This window comes from Hoplias malabaricus, chromosome 16, assembly GCF_029633855.1.
Source record: "Hoplias malabaricus isolate fHopMal1 chromosome 16, fHopMal1.hap1, whole genome shotgun sequence".
In the NCBI taxonomy this organism is placed as follows: Eukaryota; Metazoa; Chordata; class Actinopteri; order Characiformes; family Erythrinidae; genus Hoplias; species Hoplias malabaricus.
The window spans coordinates 20,803,389-20,822,666 of NC_089815.1; the positions used below are offsets into that span (position 1 = coordinate 20,803,389).

General features: G+C 39.2%; 1 protein-coding gene across 1 annotated transcript in view; it reads left to right on the forward strand.

Annotated features, from left to right (window-relative positions):
• Nucleotides 1-749: 749 nt before the first annotated feature.
• Nucleotides 750-19,278, forward strand: part of tle5 (TLE family member 5, transcriptional modulator) — a 37,822-nt gene continuing 19,293 nt past the window's right edge. Inside the window, exon 1 of the mRNA XM_066647305.1 lies at nt 750-1,287. Coding sequence (XP_066503402.1) covers nt 1,261-1,287 — 27 coding nt within the window. The 5' untranslated portion in view covers nt 750-1,260. The remainder of the gene's footprint in view (nt 1,288-19,278) is intronic.

Below are 19,278 nucleotides of genomic sequence, written 5' to 3' on the forward strand. Positions count from 1 at the left end.
AACTTCGAAGAAGTTAATAAAAAAATAACTTTGTTATTTTTAAATGTGGAATGGAAGGACACTTTTAGAGTGTATTGGTGTGTTTGGGGAAGTATAAACGAGTACTAGACCGTATAAAAACATCAGTATATGTTTCCAGCTTCAAAGTTTGGTTCATGATAATGTGGCACTGCAAGGATTTTAAGTTTGTGGAGAGCAGCTGCACAGTGCACACCAACTGTAAATACATTCCCACTGCTGTGGTCTTAGACTAGTATTTAATAACAATCCAACCTTGAGAGGACGAGTCACATGTTTACCTCACTGCTGAAGGACAGGTTCTCTTCATCTTCTGATGATACAATACCTCTCCCTAATTGATGCGAGGGGAGACGAAGAGACTTCCGTTAATCTGAGGGGCCATATGCAGCGTGCGTTGTGTGCACATAGGGCGGTCCACTTCTGCCTTTAGTATTACAATTATTATCAATGATGAATATGACTAATAATTATGAATTTCGGCTGGATATGGCACAATTGAATTACACAAACGTCGTATTGAGACAAAATACAAGAAAACGCAGCATCGGAGCCCTTTCATACAGTAAAGGTTTAGGTGATGTAGAAGTGAGAACTCAGAGCTTTGATTCCAGCATTCAATTATGGATCAGATTAACTGCATTTGTCGCCCTCCTGTGGTGTTACTGAGTGAATCCTAGTTAGTACCCATCTGTAGTTCTTGATTGGGAAATGTGGGAAAAGTCCTAATAGCCTTTACCTGCATTTAACTGTGAAGACGTGGAGGAAAAAGCAGGTGTTGTGCTTGGTGCAGAGTCCCACTGAGACAGTGTTAAATCCAGGAGAGCTGAGGTAGAGGGTAGGATCTGAGGTGTTAATGTGGGTGTGCAGATCCTCCACAGCAAGCCAATCCAGAGGAGGCAAAACACTCGGTCACCTCAAGTCTGAACACAGAGCTTCAGGGCAAAAACAGGACCCCAAATCCTTCATGGTCAGCGGTGAGGAGTCCGGACAACGGAACTGAACCTCTTGGGCTTTGAATTGTTTTCTATGCCGAATGATACCTGAGGAGAAATCTCGGTTCCACAGCCCTAAACCTAATCGGCGTTACCTGAGTCGGTGAAGCTAAGCAGCTCCATCAGCTACAGCTTTGAGCGGCGAACAAAGAGCAAGAAGCCCAAATAAACAAGATTTGGAGACGCTTTGCTGTCGTTAAACGTCTGCCTTGCGTTCGAGGAGAAAGTGGGCTCACCAGAAAGTGTCATGATGTTTCCACAATCCAGGCACTCAGTAAGTGTTTTGCTCATTTTTCATCTTCACCGTGTGCTTACCACTAGCAGAATGACATTAGCATCACGAAGCTAGTCCGCTAGCCCGCCTCGTTCCCTTAGAGCCCTGCGCTGCTAACTGCCGCCGCCGCCGCTGCTGCTTTCCAGCCCAAACTTGTGGAACCGTTATCCTTTAACGTTTTTTAAGCCTTACAGTTGCTTTCATTGTAAATTACAGAGCTGAAAATAAACTCGTAAGTCCGCAGCATGTTGAGAATGAGAAAAATGGCATTTTAAACCACAGACTGCATTTTTGAAACCATTTTGTTTACATCAGCATAACGTTAGTTACTTCCAGCTCAAATCGGATTTAATACCGAGAGAGGACCAAACTTATAATCTTTACTATACTTTTCACAGGCCAGATGGTCTAAAACCCTTTTAGTCTAAAACATCTGACTTACTGCAACTTTTTAAAGGTCTTTGAGTACAAAATAGAAAGTTGTTTCATTGTTTATAAATCACAAATTCCAGGACCTAGTTTCAGACTATTTCTTAACGTTATTGAACTAGTGATAGCTAACATAGTGCTAAATATTTATTCCATGGTGGTTCACATCCACAGGGCTTTCCCACTGTTACAGCCTATGTTTAACATAATGAACCAAAATTTTCCTTTGATATCAACCACCTGAACACAGTGCATACTGTTTTCTCGTTCCTTAAGCTTTTATTCTTAAAGTTTGATTTACAGTAATCTTACATATGAGGTTTCAAATAGGAACAATACAAACTTTAAACTGTACAATGAAACATGTTGTTATGAGAATCTCCCAATATGTGAGGCCTTACACCTGTAGAATATAATGCGTTGAAGCAAGTCTTTCTTTTTTCATTAATTATGGTTTATTTGCAGATGATATAGCCTAATTAATGTATTATATCCACATGTTCATATATCTGTCTAGCTATTAATCACTGACAATAATTAATCTATTTTCGGCACTGTATTCATAAACAGATTGCTTTTCTAGAATCTTCTAGTTGGAAGACTATCAGATTTTATGTATTCCTCTCAAATGTTTGCAGGATGTGGAAAAATATAATGTACTAATATGTTATTGTCTTCCTGCAATCATTGATTAACCCCTTAAAACCTGTTATCTGTTCATCACAATTACATTTTTAAAAGTTATTTCCAGGAAATAAACGTTTTTAAAGTGGCTTAGAATGTAATTTTATTATTTAGCCTTCGTTCAAAACGAACAGATCTATGAATATGCTATTAGTCCCCACCTCTATCTCCAATTCATCGCTCACATGTAGCTTGAAAGCTTTGCCCGGTGAGGTTTTGGTTGCTAAGGTTTATGACCTAAGTAAGAAGAAATGTCTTTATCATATATAACAGCATATTTCTTGTGTATTTATTCCTTAAGTTGACCTCCACCATTCTGCTTTAGAGTAGGGTATTGTTCACTGGTCATTCAACATGTTAAAACATATGGTTAAACACACTGTTTTAAGTAGTAATCGTAAATAACAATAGTTTTGTTATTCCCCTCGTTGTAGATGAACACAGCTAAGTTATTTATCTGACGTTTATATTTTAATCACATATTGAGGGTAATCCCAAATATAGTCATACACAAAATAAGATGTAATTTAAAATATCCTATGCCAATCCATTAGAGCTTTACAAAGTCCCACCACACTCTCTTCCTACCTGCAGCCACCAGAATTCCTGTTGAATCCTACAGCTCAACAATAAGGTTGCTGTGACCGTTTATGATCCGATCAGCAACCGGCTATCCTTAACAACGTTGGTTACTCATTGAGCTCAGCCCATGAGTACCCAAACCTGCCTCTGTATCACTAGCTCTTCACAGGGGTCACCAGGCAGGCTCCTCCTCTCGTTGGTGTTTCACTGAATTAAGCCCACAACCCTTCCAGATAGCTCAACAGTCAAGTCTGGCGTCCGAGACCCACCCCCTCCAAGCCAGCTCTATATAAAACATAGCCTACTGCTTTTCTACACTTTTGTTTTTGGGAGCTGCATATGTTGTGATTATTATGTAACCATCTCAAATTTGTTACTCTTGGTGAGTGATTCAGCCAATGCGTTGCATGAAGGCCCATTTTTTGCAGTAATCCCAAGAAAACTGGAACCAACAAAATGTAGTCCAGAAAGTAGTGGAAAACCTTTGTTCATTCATTCATTGTCTGTAAATACTTTTCCAGTTCAGTCCGTAGCCTACCCGGAATAACTGGGTGCAAGGCGGGAACACACCCTGGAGGGGGTGCCAGCCCTTCACAGGGCGTCACACACATACACCTATGGACACTTTTGAGTCGCAAATCCACCTACCAACCTGTTTTTGGACTGTGGGAGGAAACCCAGGTGGACACAGGGAGAACACACCAAACTCCTCACAGGCAGTCACCTGGAGCGGGGCTCAAACCCCAGAATGTGCCAAAGCTTAATATTAAAATATGAAATTGTTTGTAATGATGCGTTAGACATATTTCTTTTTCTTTATAAGCTGATATCTGCAATATTCTAAGACGATTACATTGGGAAATAATTTAAAAGCATAAATTTGATCATTTTGTACACCCATGTCAAGAATGGACACATTAATGGGTTTTCACTTCATATAGAATAATCTTATTAAATGCTTCAGTTAATTTACGTTTGAATTCTTTTGATTAGTAGTTATTGCATGTTGTGAAAAAAAACGCATCATCGTATATGGACAAATCATAGACAGTCTTAGTGTGCTGAGTGTGATTCCCATTTTTAAAACCTCTCAGTATCAATTGAAATGCATCAAGCTGCCCTAATACAGTTATGGCTTTTAGCAGTGTGTTTGATTTCTTCAGTGGCTGGAACCCAGCAGGTGCACTGCAGAAATGAAAGCATTAACATGGACACATCATCAGTTTTTTTTTTTTTTAAGATCTGTTAAAAGTTGGAAAAAGGCTGAGGAATAAAACAATAGAAGTAAAGCTGATCCAGCAGTGTTTGCAAACCAGAGAGGAGTAATGATGATGCAGCAAACATGTTAAAAGTTACCTTTCTGCTATGTCTGATGAATGGTGCAGCATATTTTTGTTTTAAAGAGTGTGAATTATGTTTCTTATGTTTTATTGCTTCCCCTAGCCTTGTAATGTGTTTTAATTTTATGTAACAAAAATACTGCTAATAGCATTTTTCTTACCCCATTGATCCCTATAGTACTAAACATGACGGCTGTTACTGTGTTTTAAATGGCTGTTCTGATTGGCTGCTTGTTTATTTTGCTTGCTGAAACAGTCCTCAATCTACCATTGCAAAAAAAAAAAAAAAAAAAAAACAGGGCTAAACTGCTCCATGTTGAATATGTTGATCAATGTATATGTACTGGCAGCCTTATTTATAATTCCTTAACCGTTTGTTTGATATTGGTGAGTGCAGTGAAAGGGAGCTCCATCACATGGTACCAAAAATTAATTCATTAATTCAATTTATTGAAAGAAAAACTACTATAACCACAAGCAGATATATTATAAATAGAGTCTGATATTTTGTACATATTACACAGACCTAAGCAGAATGTGTCTAAACACAAGTTTTCTATTACCTTCTTTTAAGAATAGGTTTGTCAGGGTACTGTTTTGTATCCTTTTCAGGTTTCCTATATTGTGTTTTTCATAAAGCGATAAAAATAGTGTGAGTTTTATTATTGGCTTCTAAGTGAGTCAAGCTGTGGCTTGCTTGTTTACCTGCTGAAGTGGATTGTTCTGCTGTTTATTCAACAAAGAAGCACTTTCCTAACTGCTAGGCTTGATACGGTCACCAGCGTGAAAGTTTGGCCTCTGTGTGTTACATAAAGAATGGCAATGCAGGTCATTGTTCTTTCAAAGCATGAGGGAAGCACCTGTGACCTGTTCTTGCATTAATGCATTGAACAGCGCAGTTAGGGAATAAGGTGTTCCTGGTTATAATGCAGCAGCTATTCTAATCTGCATTAATGCAGACCTCCACAGTAAATGAATTGCAGTGAACAATGCATTATGCAGCTGTGGTTATGAGCTGTGTTTGAAAGATTTTCACGTTTCAGTCACAGCATCTCTGAAATGGGATGTAGTTTGTCAGGCTGCATGAATGGCCTAATGTCTGCTTGTATCAGGGCACTAACCACACATGCTACACAATGAACAAAAACAAAAGGAACATTTTTTTAAATTCGGTGCAGAAATGGGAATACACTATAGCATAAGGAATGTGGACACAGTCATAATGTTTCTTCTGAAATCATGGGTATTAATTGGTGGGTTGTAACTAGAGTTTGGAAAGTTGCTGAGAAGATTTAGCCACATGAACAGATCTGGATCACATATGCCTCTCCAGCTCATCCCGGTGCTCCCTGATGAAGCTTGATCATCTGGGGCCTTTATTAGTCTAGTTCACTCTTGGTGTGGGGCATGGTGTCCATAGACTCATATACAACTGCTTTTAATTTCATCCCATTTCACTCCATGCTTTTCACTGGAGAATAGACAAGAGATTAATCAGTGTCCACAGCAAATTGCACCTTAATGTAGCTGAATTTACCAGTGCCTACCAACATTTTGATATAGTGAAGCCAAAGATACTCATGAGTGTTTTTCTGACTGTCAGTGTTTTTCCTCACATCAAAACATCATCTCAATTCTGTTTTTGACAAAAGATTTCAGTTAAGTGCAGCCTTTTTGAATTTTGTGACTCATGTTGTTTTTGTGTCATAAATCTGTCATTGCATGTGATATTACAGATAGTGCTCCATACCTTCAGAGACTCCAGGTGAAAGTAGGTGATTGTGTGCAAGCGAACACATTCAAATATATCTCAAATTATCCAGTCATGATGTGCTGTTTATGATCAAAGCTAGGCATCTAAGCAGGTCTTTCTGGAATAAAATATGTGGAGAAGAGGCAGAGCTTATCTCGTTTTGTTTTTGTAAAATAAACTTAAATATTTATTACAATGTCCAAAAGCTGTACTTATGTGGTCTTATCTAATAGAAAATCAGGAAAGCACGGCTGACCAGAGCTATCAAGACCTTTTTATTCTACCACTTATAAAACTCTTGTATTTGAAACTTGCCGGATTTTGAAAACAGACTGGAATCTTGGCCTCAGAAGAAGAAGAAAAAAAAAAAAAGAAGAAAAAAAGAGACCCGAGAAAGTGTCCATGTAAATGTGATGTTTATAAATTATTGATCCGGCAGTAGTTTGAGGATGTATTTATTAGCTAGAAATGCTTGTTGGCAATGCACCAGATGCCATGAATGTTGAGCTGACTTCTACGATGAATTCACTGCAGTGGCCAAGTGGCCAATTAAGAGTAATATATGATTAGTCAGACTGGCCCTGCTGGACAGCAGAGACTCTGAGAAATCAGCAGCTCGGCACTGGCTGGCCTGAATTGCTGGCCAGGGCAGAGGAGGCAAAGCACTGCTCGGTTGCCACGGCAGACTGACTCCATAGCAACGACATCTCGCCGTTCATGACAGCGAAGGTGTTTACTGAGAGTGACCTGAATGGCTCACAGCTGCAGTGGTGTGTCTTGCTGCCAGTGTGACGGCGCTGTGAGACGTGCTGATCTGATATATCTTTGGGCTAAAGGCAACACCCCCCCAACTTCCCCCTCAGGCTCTGTCTGTCCTATTTTACTCTTCCGTTCCAGTGCTGGAAAAATGCATTGGTGCATTAAGGCGCATCAGTCCAAAGGTGGTGAGTCACTGGCAATGATTCTGGAATATGTTGGGATTGGATTATTAAGCTGTGCTAATGAGTATTTTATTAATGTATGTGCTTAATGTTGTGCCAAATTTAAATTCCCAATTTTTTCGTCAAAAGATTATGACAATGCTAATAATAATAATAATATTAATAGTAAATGCTGAGTATTGTTTTTGTTTTCTTTGCTTTGCTATCATAAAAAAACGAACACCGATCCCTGAGCAGTGTTAATTTGGAAGTTTGTGATGAAGGCGATGTTTGTTAAAATTTTTCCAAGTGCTCTCTCCCACAGTAAGGATCAGGATCTGGTGGACTATTCCCATTGTTTGTGTTTCAAATTTATCTTTATTACCAATTAAATACTTCAGAATATTTGACTGGCTATGTAGGATAGCAGAGGTCTAATGTGGTTAGAATAGAATGCTTAGGAGTTTAAGGTCACTGGTTCAATTCCCACGACCGGCAGGAAAATTGGGTGCGGTGGGAGTGAAGGAGCAGTTCTGTCTTAATCCCTCAATCCACAGCTGAGGTGCCCACAAGCAAGGCACCTAACTCCAACTGTTTCCCAGGCACAGGGCATGGCTGCCAGCCACCCTGGGTGCGCTCACTACCCCTAGTTCTCTAGTATGTGTGATCACTGCCACAGATGGGTTAAGTGCTAAGATACATTGAACAATGACTAATACGTACATATTTACATTTTTAATATTCAGTTTAGGTGGAAATTTTTGACCAAAACCATAATTTCAGACATAATGTTATGAATACCGAAACAAAAAGCAAGTATGGAGGTTAAAGATTAAAATCCATGAAGTCAATGAATTATATTGTTTCATGCATTTTCATGCAGTCATTTGTGTTTTTCTTCCATTTTAGCCTTACACATTTGTATAAATTATTTGATTTATGATACAGAATTTGGTTCTCCCTGTGTCCGTGTGGGTTTCCTCCGGTTGCTCTGGTTTCGTCCCACGGTCAACAAACACCCGTTGGTAGGTGGATTGGCGACTCAAAAAGTGTGTGTGTGTGTCGCCCTGTGAAGGACTGGCGCCCCCTCCAGGGTGTATTCCTCCCTTGTGCTCAGTGATTCTGCGTAGGCTCCAGACCCACCGCGACCCTGAACTGGATAAGCAGTTACAGACAATGAATGAATGAATGAATTTGGTCTACCTGTGGTTAAAAATGTAGAATATTATTGTTAAAATTTCAGTGGCCAAAATATTTGGCAGCTGTATCGGAGATAGTCCCTCCTATCACATTTGTGTATAGTTTTTAATAGCAATTCTCAAATCAGGTCAAAAGGATCGCACCGAATCGTTTCCCAACTAATCACAATGGAGCCCAATCTTAATGAATTCAGCTTTATACCTCCTTTTCTCATTAACTTGTGCTGCTAAACACTGTCGTATGTCCTTGTCTGTTTATCTGCTTCTTATTATTGGCGTATGCAGTGTGATAATGGCTTTGTGGTCTTATGTTTGGTCAGGTGTGGTCTCTAAGTGCAAACCTGAAGCCTCCTCTCCAGGCTGCAGCCTCTAATTCACTCTGGTGCCCTTACGCTGCTTGATGGTGCTATTAAGGCCCAGCACAGGGTAATAAGAGCAGGGATTAGGAATTTAGTGCTATGCTTTCCAGGAGCTGCTGCAGCATTTCAACACCGAGCTCTGGCAGTGGAGGCTTTAATTTTGCCCCTCTCTGCTTCATTCTTCCTCAAGTGGTATTTAATATAATCGTAAAGAGCCAAGGGTAGGGTGTAAGTAATTTAAACAAAAGTATTAAGAGTGGAGAAAACCTCAGATTGCTCACTTAATATCAGCAGTTATATGTTAAACTGTCGGTTTGCCTCAGTTTCATTTGTTAATTATTTATTTTTAACAATAGACCACTTCCATGGAAGCAATATGGTCAAAGATGTCTTAAATCACAGTTGGGCCATCAAAAACATGAGTAAAATTACCCCCCCAAAAAGTACAGCTGTAGGCAAAAGCAAGGCTGTGAGTTATTCATGTACCTGTGACTAAGAGCATGTTTCTGTGGATTGGTTTGGTGCTTGTTGTTACTGCTGACTGGATTTGCCTTCAGACAGCTGTGCTTCACTTCTCACCCACTTAGCTCCAGTTAACTGCTGATGTTAAATCATTAAAGAGCCAGCACAGGTTTCCCACAGCTGTGTTTAGTCAAGATGATGTGCCTTAACAAGAGGACATCACTTAAGCTGAAGGACTGATATTCTATATAAGCTGGTTCACAGTTCAGTGGCGTTAATATTAATGTACTAGGTCCAGACGCATGTAGACAGTCTTTAAAATGAGTGAATTCAGCGACTTTTACAGTAGAATGCCACCTGAACGTCTCTGACTTACGTTGTAAAGATTGAAGAATTCAGGTGTTTTTTGAAGTGCTCTAGCTTGTCAGTGGATGCACCAGGGCTTCTGTTGTCAAGGATGAAAAGATAAATGGCTTTAGCTGTACACACTCCTGCGTTGTGTTTTGCAAGCTGATGTAGTGGGAGGTGCAGCAAAATGCTTTATTGAGCCCATTTCAATGAACAGGACAGGGCACTGCCTTTTTCTTTTAAGCCCTAAACACAGAAGTTAATCCTTGCTGTGCCACATTTTGCTTATTGAGCCAATGCCAACACACTCACACCCACGCACATATATGGAAACCCCTACACCAGGATGTGATTGCAACAATTGTTTTAGGGATTTTCTGATCCAAACTCAAATATTGGTATCAGAGCCGTTTAAGACATTTTTAACTGTTTCAGTATAGGCTTTATTGAGCACCTTACTCCTGTCCTTTGTTTTACATCAGTGAACACATAGGTGTCATGAATGGAGAGTGCATTTTGTGGCAGGACACGGCTAAGTCATTTTGATCGAGGTAATATTTAAAATTGGTGGGGAAAAAAAAGTCCAACAGTGGTGTTGAGGTTATATTACTCATTTTGATTGTTCTAGTTCAGAATTTCTCAATGGGGGTGCCGCGGCACCCTGGTGTGCCATCTGGCTTCGTCAGGGATGCCGTCAAAAATAAAAATGATAGTTACAAACTTATCATGAAAAGTGCACAGAACAGCCAAAAAGGAGAGTGTGTCCATGCGCTTGAATTAACTGTGGCTGTCTGTGTGGGCCTTGGTCCTGTATTGGTTGGAAAAAACACTGGAAACCTCAGAGGATAAAAACAGAATATTTTGATTTAGAGAAAAGAGTCAAAATATTCAGATCTTATCTCTCAGCTTCTAAACAAGAGCAAAGAGAAACTAAGCAAGCCTAGTTTTGCCAGACAGCCGTTAGCCATATAGCCATTGTCACAGAGGTGATTCTGCCATTTCAAAAGCATCAGCATGTGTTTTTCTTGTTTATTTTATTTAAATAAATACTAGATGATCTACCACCAAAGAACAAATAAGAACAAGAACATTTTGTTGATTTTAAGAATTACAATTACTTATTTATTTAGTGTAAAATACGTTAAGTTTAAAGTGGCTGTGCGTAGCTTTGTGGAGTTTTATAAACACACTAATGCCACAAAATGTCTCCCCACTATAAAGACACGCACTCATTGAGACACACACTCATAAGACAAATTCAATAGTCCTTCTCCCTCTGTGAGATGTAATATGTGTGTAAATGTTGCCGAGTTCCACTCTGTCCTGCTGAGCGGAGAAACGTAACTAACACAGAGCCAAACACAGGCACAGTAACACACACAAACTGAGCTCGTGTTATTTCTTATTATTCAGCCACAGTTCACACTGAAGAACCTACTGTTCTTTGGTTCCAGCTGGGAACTAATTTTTCTGGTTTGCAAAACCAGTTTATGTCGATGGAAACACGCAGAACGGTTCCAAATGTAGTCTACGAACTGGAATGTGAAATATAGCTGAACTAACAACAGACGTTGTAGTAGCACCACCTTAAGTTCTCCCTGTGAAATATGGCCGAACAGTTCCTACTTGCGCATGCACGTTTTAAGGTTAGGAGTCAGTCAGTAAGTGAAAATGCCTCTTGTAGACCGGCCTGGCAAAATTCTCGATGAGAAATGTGTTTTTCATTGGAGGCACAGTTTTCAGTTGTCAGGCATTTACACTGGGTTGATTTTAATAACTGTTATGTACTTTATCAGTATTATTTAGAAAAAATCAGATTGAGACTCTAAAGGATGATACTCAATATAGAAAACAAAAAAGCAAAAATCTTGATTGTGACATCCTAGGTTGAAGAAATATGCAATCTGTCAGTAATAACCCATTTATTGTACCTAACAGAGATGAGATTGTTCTGTAAAGGCAGCTGTTGATTTGCGCTGGTTGAATTCACTTGGTTCTGCAGGCAGATAACTTGCCAGAGGATCAGGTTTCAGAAATAAGAAGGATCCCAGGTTTTCTCAAAAAAAAAGCTTCTGAGAAAAATTGTCTCAGCTCATAGATCAGGGGAAATGAGCCGTTTCCTAAATAAGAGACCTGTAGGGTTAGGCATGTTGCTTTTAATCTTTCTTACCTGCACCTGCACTTACTCACACTGTCAGATGTTTCTGGTTTATCATCACACACACATTTTCTCTTGAGGGTCTTTTCAACTTTAGTCCCTTTGGTAAAACCAGACACAGAAGAGCAGATGTTTTGGTCATGACATGATGCAGTGCTGACCACTTCTCTGACCAGTGCACTAGACCGAGGCTTAGGGTCAGGAGCAGAGTGCAAAACACACACACATGATTCCGCTATCATCTTTCATGATGTTTCAGCTCACCATTCAGAAGGGTACAAGGGTATTTTGGATGTATGTACCAACCTGAAGAGATTTGCAAAGAAACTGCTGAAATGGTAACAATTTGAAATACACCAGACCACCTTTAAAAGTATACTTTGCAAAAAAAAAGTTGTGGTTTACTGTTTGAATTGTTTAAATGAAATGTTAGTTGGTTTGGTCTAAAGGATGTGTAACTGTGCAGGATTCATCTCTGAGGAAAGGAAATACCACAGAGAACACTTGAACTTACACTTGACTACCAGTGAACGTTGAGCAAGGTTTTTTTGATTGTTGAATCTAAATTTGTTTTTGGGATACTGTGGATGGAAAGAAGCAAAATATGCAACCAACTTGTAAGACTGAACCCTGGAGGTGTTTGCAAAATATGGACAAACACAAAGTGAAAAACAGCAACATGCTGGCTATGTGTTTTTGATTGATAGACTATTAGCATTCCAGCAGTTGCACTAAGATGTTCACAAACTCAAACAGCACTGCTGTGTCTGAGCCACATTTACCGGCACAACACACATTAACATGTCACAACCATGTCAGTGTCACTGCAGTGGTGAGAATGATAAATATTTTACCTGCTCTGTGGTTCTTCTCTGGGGGTCCTGACCAGTGAAGAACAGGAAGAAAAGTGGTAACAGAGCACACAACAACAGATTACAATACTACATTAAAGTAATTGTAGAACTATAGAGTGCTTCTTTATGGTCGGTGGACTGGATGAAAGGGTCAATGAATGTAGAATAGTGTATTAGTGAATGGAAGAGGAACAAAGAAACAAGAGCAATGATGCAATGGATATGGATGGCTTTTTTTTTTGATGTTGATGCATCTGGATGCATTTTTTGTTTACATTGCTGTTGTTACAGATGCACCCTTCCCACCTCTGAAGGTGTTTTGAGTGATCGAATTACAGTAAGTCTCCTAGAGGCACTGTATATTGTTCACAATTTAACTTTGTGCTGGTCACATATATTGCATTTCCACTGCATGGTACCTACTCTTCTCAGCTCTACTCACTTTGTAGTCCTTGGTCACTGTTGGTGTGCTACTACAATAGCTGCCCCCAGAAATGTAGCCTGTGACATTGCAAAACATCATTATTAATAGGAACCACAGGCTTTGGACACAACAATAAAGGCAACAGAAACTTTAAACATTGTTCGTTCGTTGTGTTATTTTTTTGGAATAAATACATCTTAGCTGCTCATAAGTTCAGACAGATCAGTAGAGTTTTTCCATTCCTTGTTGCACCATCCAGCTCTTGCTGGGGTCTTTCATTGGCCACAAATCCAAGGAAGATTTGTACATTTGTACCTCTTCGAAAGACCACTGTGTTATTTCACAAGCTGCCTTGAGTTGGATTAAAAACAAATGTGAGCTCTGCTGTAGCTTGGAGATTTTAGAAACTGCTAGTTGATGCTGGATTTTTTTTCCCCATGATTGACAATTTAAAAAAAGGCACCAAAGAGATCCAACAGTGATGATTGAGACATCAGTGCTGGAGCTAACCAGCCAATATGTGAAGCTGCTATGAATGTTCATATGGAAAAGCCAAGCCAAATGCTTCGCAACATGTCAAATCAGTTAAAACGGCTTATGAAGACGGCGTTCTGAAATCTCATTAATTTTTTGCACCTGTTTCATTAAGCAAGTGTGTAGTGTGCAAATGATAATGTGATGGTGGGTGGATCATGAAAAAAAAATAAAAAATTAAAAATGTGCTTAGATTATAAACACTTGGGTGTTTCACGGAGGGTGACAGTTAATGCAGGTGCCTTAGTTTGTGTTTGTCTTAAGTGTGACACCCACACTGGGTTAATTAGGCAATGTTTTTTGCTTTATGATTTCCTTTGCAAAGTCCTTGTAGTGTAGGTGTGTCTCAGTACTGTTGTTATATACATTTGTGTGTGTGTGTGTGTGTACATGTATTTTTTGGGAGGGGGGGCACTACATCATTGTAAATAAGGCACTTTGAGTCCAGCTACACTTGAATGACTACAGTTAATGGATAATAATTAGGAAATAATCACTTCTGCGACTAAACTAATGGGTCGCTGTTAATGAATTACACTCAGTTCTACGACTAAGTTAATGGATCATCACCTATACTTCACTAGTTATGTGGCTAAATGAATAGTAGATTATCAAGGTTTAGCACATTAGCATTATTGTTAGATCATCCATTTCATGACTAAGTCAATGTTTGGTTCATTATGGGTTTTGTGATTTAAATTGGTGGGTAATTTTTCCTACGAATTAAGGAATGGTTCATCCATGGTAAATCATTATTTATTACAAAATGAATAGATCATTGCTAGACTATCAGTTCTGTGACTAAATTAATGTATTAGCAGGTTAGCAGCCCTGTGATGAAAAAAATCAATGAATTGTTACTGGTGCATCTCTTTGGTTAATGACTGAATTATTGGATCATCAACAATGATGACTGAAGTAATTGAATGGATCACGACTGGTAGATCAGCAGTTAAATGGCTGGTAGATCTTCAGTGGTATCAGTTCTGTGACTGAATCTATGGTCTTCATTGGTCGATCTTCAGTATTATTGCTAATTAATGGATGTTTGGTAGTAGATGATCAGTTTTTTAAAAAGCTTGTGTCAAATCATTGGCAAATCAACTGTTATTTGACTAAATGGATCACGAGCCATGAAATGGTCACCAGATTAATGGGAATCCTCATTAAAATTTCTGACAGTGTTACATAAATTTTACATAAATTAACTAAATTGTAAGTTACAGTGTCAACCAAGTGTTCATGTTAGGAACAGTCTCCCAGTGACCGCAGCACTGCACCACATGTAAAGTGGGTTTGCTTTGTGCCAGGGGGAACATGGCAAAGTAAATCAAGTGTGGTGCCCAGTCTCACCTGATATTGCGTTAACATTATATTCCACGTTAAAGACTTATGTTAACGGTATAAAACACATTTTCTGTTGTGCTCTAGAAGCTGTTTGATATTAACATACCTCTTAAAAACGGACCAGTTGAGGTTTATTAATGTATGATTACTGTTTACCTGTTGTACAACTCCTAATACCATTCTTTATTATCTTTATTTACATCTTTACATAAAGCAAACAGGAAAAAAGGACAAGCCTGTGGAGTTATTGTTCATTTAACTCTATTAGAAAAAAGTTATTAAATGAGTACATGGTGCTGCTAATTTTGAGGGGTTCAAAATATAACACACTGAAATGATTTCAGTTTCTGGATGAGTACTTTTTTTTTTTTTTTACTTTTCAGCCCATTTAAAAGAAAATGCAGTGATAATATTGATAACAGTAATCATTTTGGCCACTATAATCATGATCATAAATTCTATGACTGAAATAATAAATTCTCTCAAGTAGATCACAAGTTCTGGGACTAAATTAACAAGTCACCATTTGGTAGATCTTTGTTTCCTTGACTAGATGAATGCATGATCATTTGCAGATCATCAGTTGTATTATGAAGAGCTCATTTTCCTGCCTGCATCTCCTCCCCACGTTCTGAATGATCTCAATGACTTGTAATCCCTGTTTACCAAAGGAAGCAGGGAGGCTTACGAGAGCACCACCCAGAGCTCATCGACAGGCTGCTGCTAAGCACGGGGGAAATCCCTGTGGAGAAGGCTGCTGCGTGGGATGCTAATGCAGCGTTTAGCTGTGAATATCTGTTCATTCTTTTGAGTTTATCTGCATCCTGCCTGCCGTTGGCTTTTCTGAGACGTGTTTGTTTGTGTGCATCCTATCAGCTCTTTCAGCTCGCCTCGTTGGGCTATTTGTTTTGAAGGCGGGGAGTAATCGGCAGCGCTCCGGAGGTTGTGACCCCAGCGGGCCATTTTTTACAGATGCAGCATCCATCACAATCACCCGCTCTCGCCAGTAGTACCACAAATCACACTGACCTGCCCTGTGCCAGACTCAACACTATCCTGAAAACTTGTGTATTCCTCACACCCCATATTACAAAAAATATTACATTGTTTTCCTCCTTTGCTTTGTTTTACCTCTCTCTCAGTCTGTTTTTCTCAAGATCTGTTACTGTCTGCTCTTCCCTTCTGCCTTTCCATTTCTCTGCACCTTTTCAGTGCTTGTCTTTCTTTTTCCCTACCCCTACCTTCCCTTTTAAGTCTCTCACTCTTGTGGCTATTTCTGTCCATCTGTTGCTTCATTTTCCTTTCACTCACATGCTTTGTGCTTTTTGTTTATCCATCTTTATCACTAGATTTTTTGATCTCTATCTCTTTCATCTAAGTTCTCTTCTCTCACTATATTTGCAAGCAAGTTTTTGTAATTTTTTTTCTCTCTCTCTGTCCCACTTGTGCTCATCATCCCTCAACCATTTTCAGTCTGTTCCTGTCTTAGTCTTTCTAGCTCTCTCTCTCTCTCTGTCTTCCTCCTTTCATTTTCTTTCTCATTCAGTATTTCTATTAATTTGCCCATCTGCCTTTTCCTTTTCCATGATAGCCAACTTTTAGAAAAATAGCTCATAAAAATAATTCCATTCATGATATTTAACACACGTAAATCAAGTTATCGTCACTGTTTCTCTCTTTCTCTCTCTCTCTCTCTCTCTCTCTCTCTCTCTCTCTCTCTCAGTGCAATGTATTTTAATGTGGTGTTGTGTGATTGTCATCCTTTGGCCTTTTGGCAGGAGGAGGACTGTTTTTTTTTTTTTTGAGAAGCGTACCACAGTCAAAATGTTAAAAGTAGAATAATCCCTTTTAAAACGTCCTAAAGAGGTCAGATTGGCTCAGAGCGGGAAAGTGTGATAATGCAATCTTTTTGTGTGTGTGTGTGTGTGTGTGTGTGTGTGTGCGTGCGCATGTGCATCAGGACTAGGGCTATGGAGATAATCATCCAAATCAAATTCCCGCCCAACAGGATTAGCTCCTCTTCCCGCCACTGGATTACAGATGCCTCCAGTGCAGTGGGCCTGAAAGCCCCCGTTACTATTCTGAGCTTTGATTACAGCATGGCCTGCCTTATTTTCCTGTCTGTCGTACCTCTTTAATATAGAGTAACATTTTTCTTGTCCAATGATTACACTGCATCTTATAACCTAAGACTCCTTTATGTCAGTGACTCTTAGGATATATTTTACTGTTTTTTATTAATGTGCATCTTCTATTGTTGTAATATTGTGATATAGACTCAACTGACTGCTGTAACACTACAATATTTGAATAAGTTTAATATCCATCAAGATTTTTCATTTTGTTTTATTATTGGCTTTTGCCAATAAAATAATCCATTTTTGTGTGGAGAGGAGCTGGAGTAAATGGTAAAAACAGGTCCATGTTTGTTGTTGTTTATAGTAATGAAGCTGGAACTCATGCATTCCCTCATCTGCTGCAGTTAGGGGAAGTCCAGAAATTAAGGGAAGAAGGTGGTCCTATTTGAATTATTATTCCTATTATTAATAATAATATTAATACTAGCATATGGAACATGCTTTGGTTCTTTAGGCCAAACCTGATGCATGGCACACAATGAATTAAAAAGTACTACTTGTTTAAAATGGTAATTGACATACATTTTTTCACAAAAAAAAGCATACCAAGGATATTAAAGATATTTAATAGATATTTAAAGTAGTAGTGGATGTCATGTTTATGCACACAGGATGCAAACTTTTAATTGACTGGGTATAAGCTTTCATTACATAACTTACATAAGCCTTGTAAACATGGATACTAAACCTGCCTTTAGTCGACTGACCATGTTTTGAAGGTTTTTTCAGGAAGAAATAGACATTAAATAAAAATTGCCAATAAATTAGAATACGTCATAAACGAACAAGGCTTAAATTGATTGCTGATTGGTCATTTTAGATGTAAATGAACTCTGATGGTGGTCCCGGAGAGTGGCGCATAGATTTGCCAGTGGTAATCAGATGGTGAAGCATTTTTAATCCCAGCAGTGCAGAGCTCCTCACTTAAACAACTAGAAAGCTGCCAAAACCCAGATGTGACCGTATTTGGCTTGGAGGACGAAGCAGAGGTAAACACAGAGATTAAAGGGTTTCAACCGTTGAATCCTGCTGCCTCCTTTGAGAGAGAGAGAGAGAGAGGGAGAACGAGAAAGAGAATGGATGAGTGTTGATGAATGATATTCTCTGTCAGTTGCCCAAAGAATCACAATCTTCCTCCAGATTAATCCCCTCTGTCTTTATGGATGTCACTGCTGGGAACACTGCCTTTTGTTTGTAACCCCCCCTTCCTTTATTTTTAAATAGAGTTTATGGTTTAGAGGGAATTTTCTGCAATGGTTTGATTATGTTTTTTTTTTTCTCTTCTAAGTGATGAGGGTCGGGGCTGGCGGTAAATTACTGGAATGATGAATCCCATTTAGCTGCTGAAGACTCTCAATTTGCCCACCAGCACATAAAGCCTTTTAATGCTTTAATTGCATCTCAAAGGAGCAGCGCAGAATAGCAAGAATCAAATTAGGGGATTGTCCTATATTTTGGAGCTGCTTTGTGCGTGTGTGTGTATGTGTGTGTGTGTCTACATTTGTGCGTATTTGAGGGAGTGGGAAATAGTTCAGTTGACTTTGGCGATATTGCCCCATTTTTCCACCTTTTGTGAAAAGCCATCCTGCATTTTCTTTTAAGCCTGCTAACTCATGGATTGGCGATTCAACATTTCTACATTTTCCCTTCCCTTTAGTCCTTGCTCTTGCCCTCTTCTGTAGCCTAATGCTGTACTTCGCTGCTACCTGTTTTCTGTCCCATTTCCTACGTAGCGCCCAGCCTTGAACTTCAGTGCACCCGAGTTCCATTTAGTGAAGCCTAAAGACTAGCAAGCGTCTGCTGAAAGCCACTATTGTGTGGGTGCAGGGTCTTGGAGCTCTCCACCATGCGATACTCCACCTGAGGCTATTGACTAGGAAAGTTTGAGAATTGGAGTCGCTTCCGTACTCCAGTGTTTCTCTCAGGAAATAAGCTCTCCCAGGCCGAGCCTGAAACACACTGAGCATTCGGCCCTGAACACTTTCCTTTCATTTAGGCCTCTACTCTGTGGGAAATGAAGCACTGGTTGTTCAGTCCTCGAGGTGCTTAGGTTGGGACTTATTTAATAGAAAACATCATTTAGGATATGTACGGTTTTAGTAGATAAAGTTAGAAATGTTTGAAAACACATGTTCGGTGAGGATGAATTTAATTTTTTCTTTAATGTGATATGGAAGGGGAAAAAAAAGTGAAAATGTGGCACTGTAAATATAGTATCAAGACTTGATCAAGGCTGTTCTCAGAGTTTAGAGAGGAATTTATAGTGATGTGGTGGACATGATTGAATTTTATTTCAGATTTATTGGCTCTGTAGAGATGTGGAAAAAGTTGTATTGGTTTGACGAATTGCAAAGCCTTGAATGCTCAGCTTTAATTTATAATGCCTTTAAGGTCCATTCACACAGAGTACGATTTTTTTTCACACAAAAACTTGGATGTGATGTTTAACGTTGTGGGACC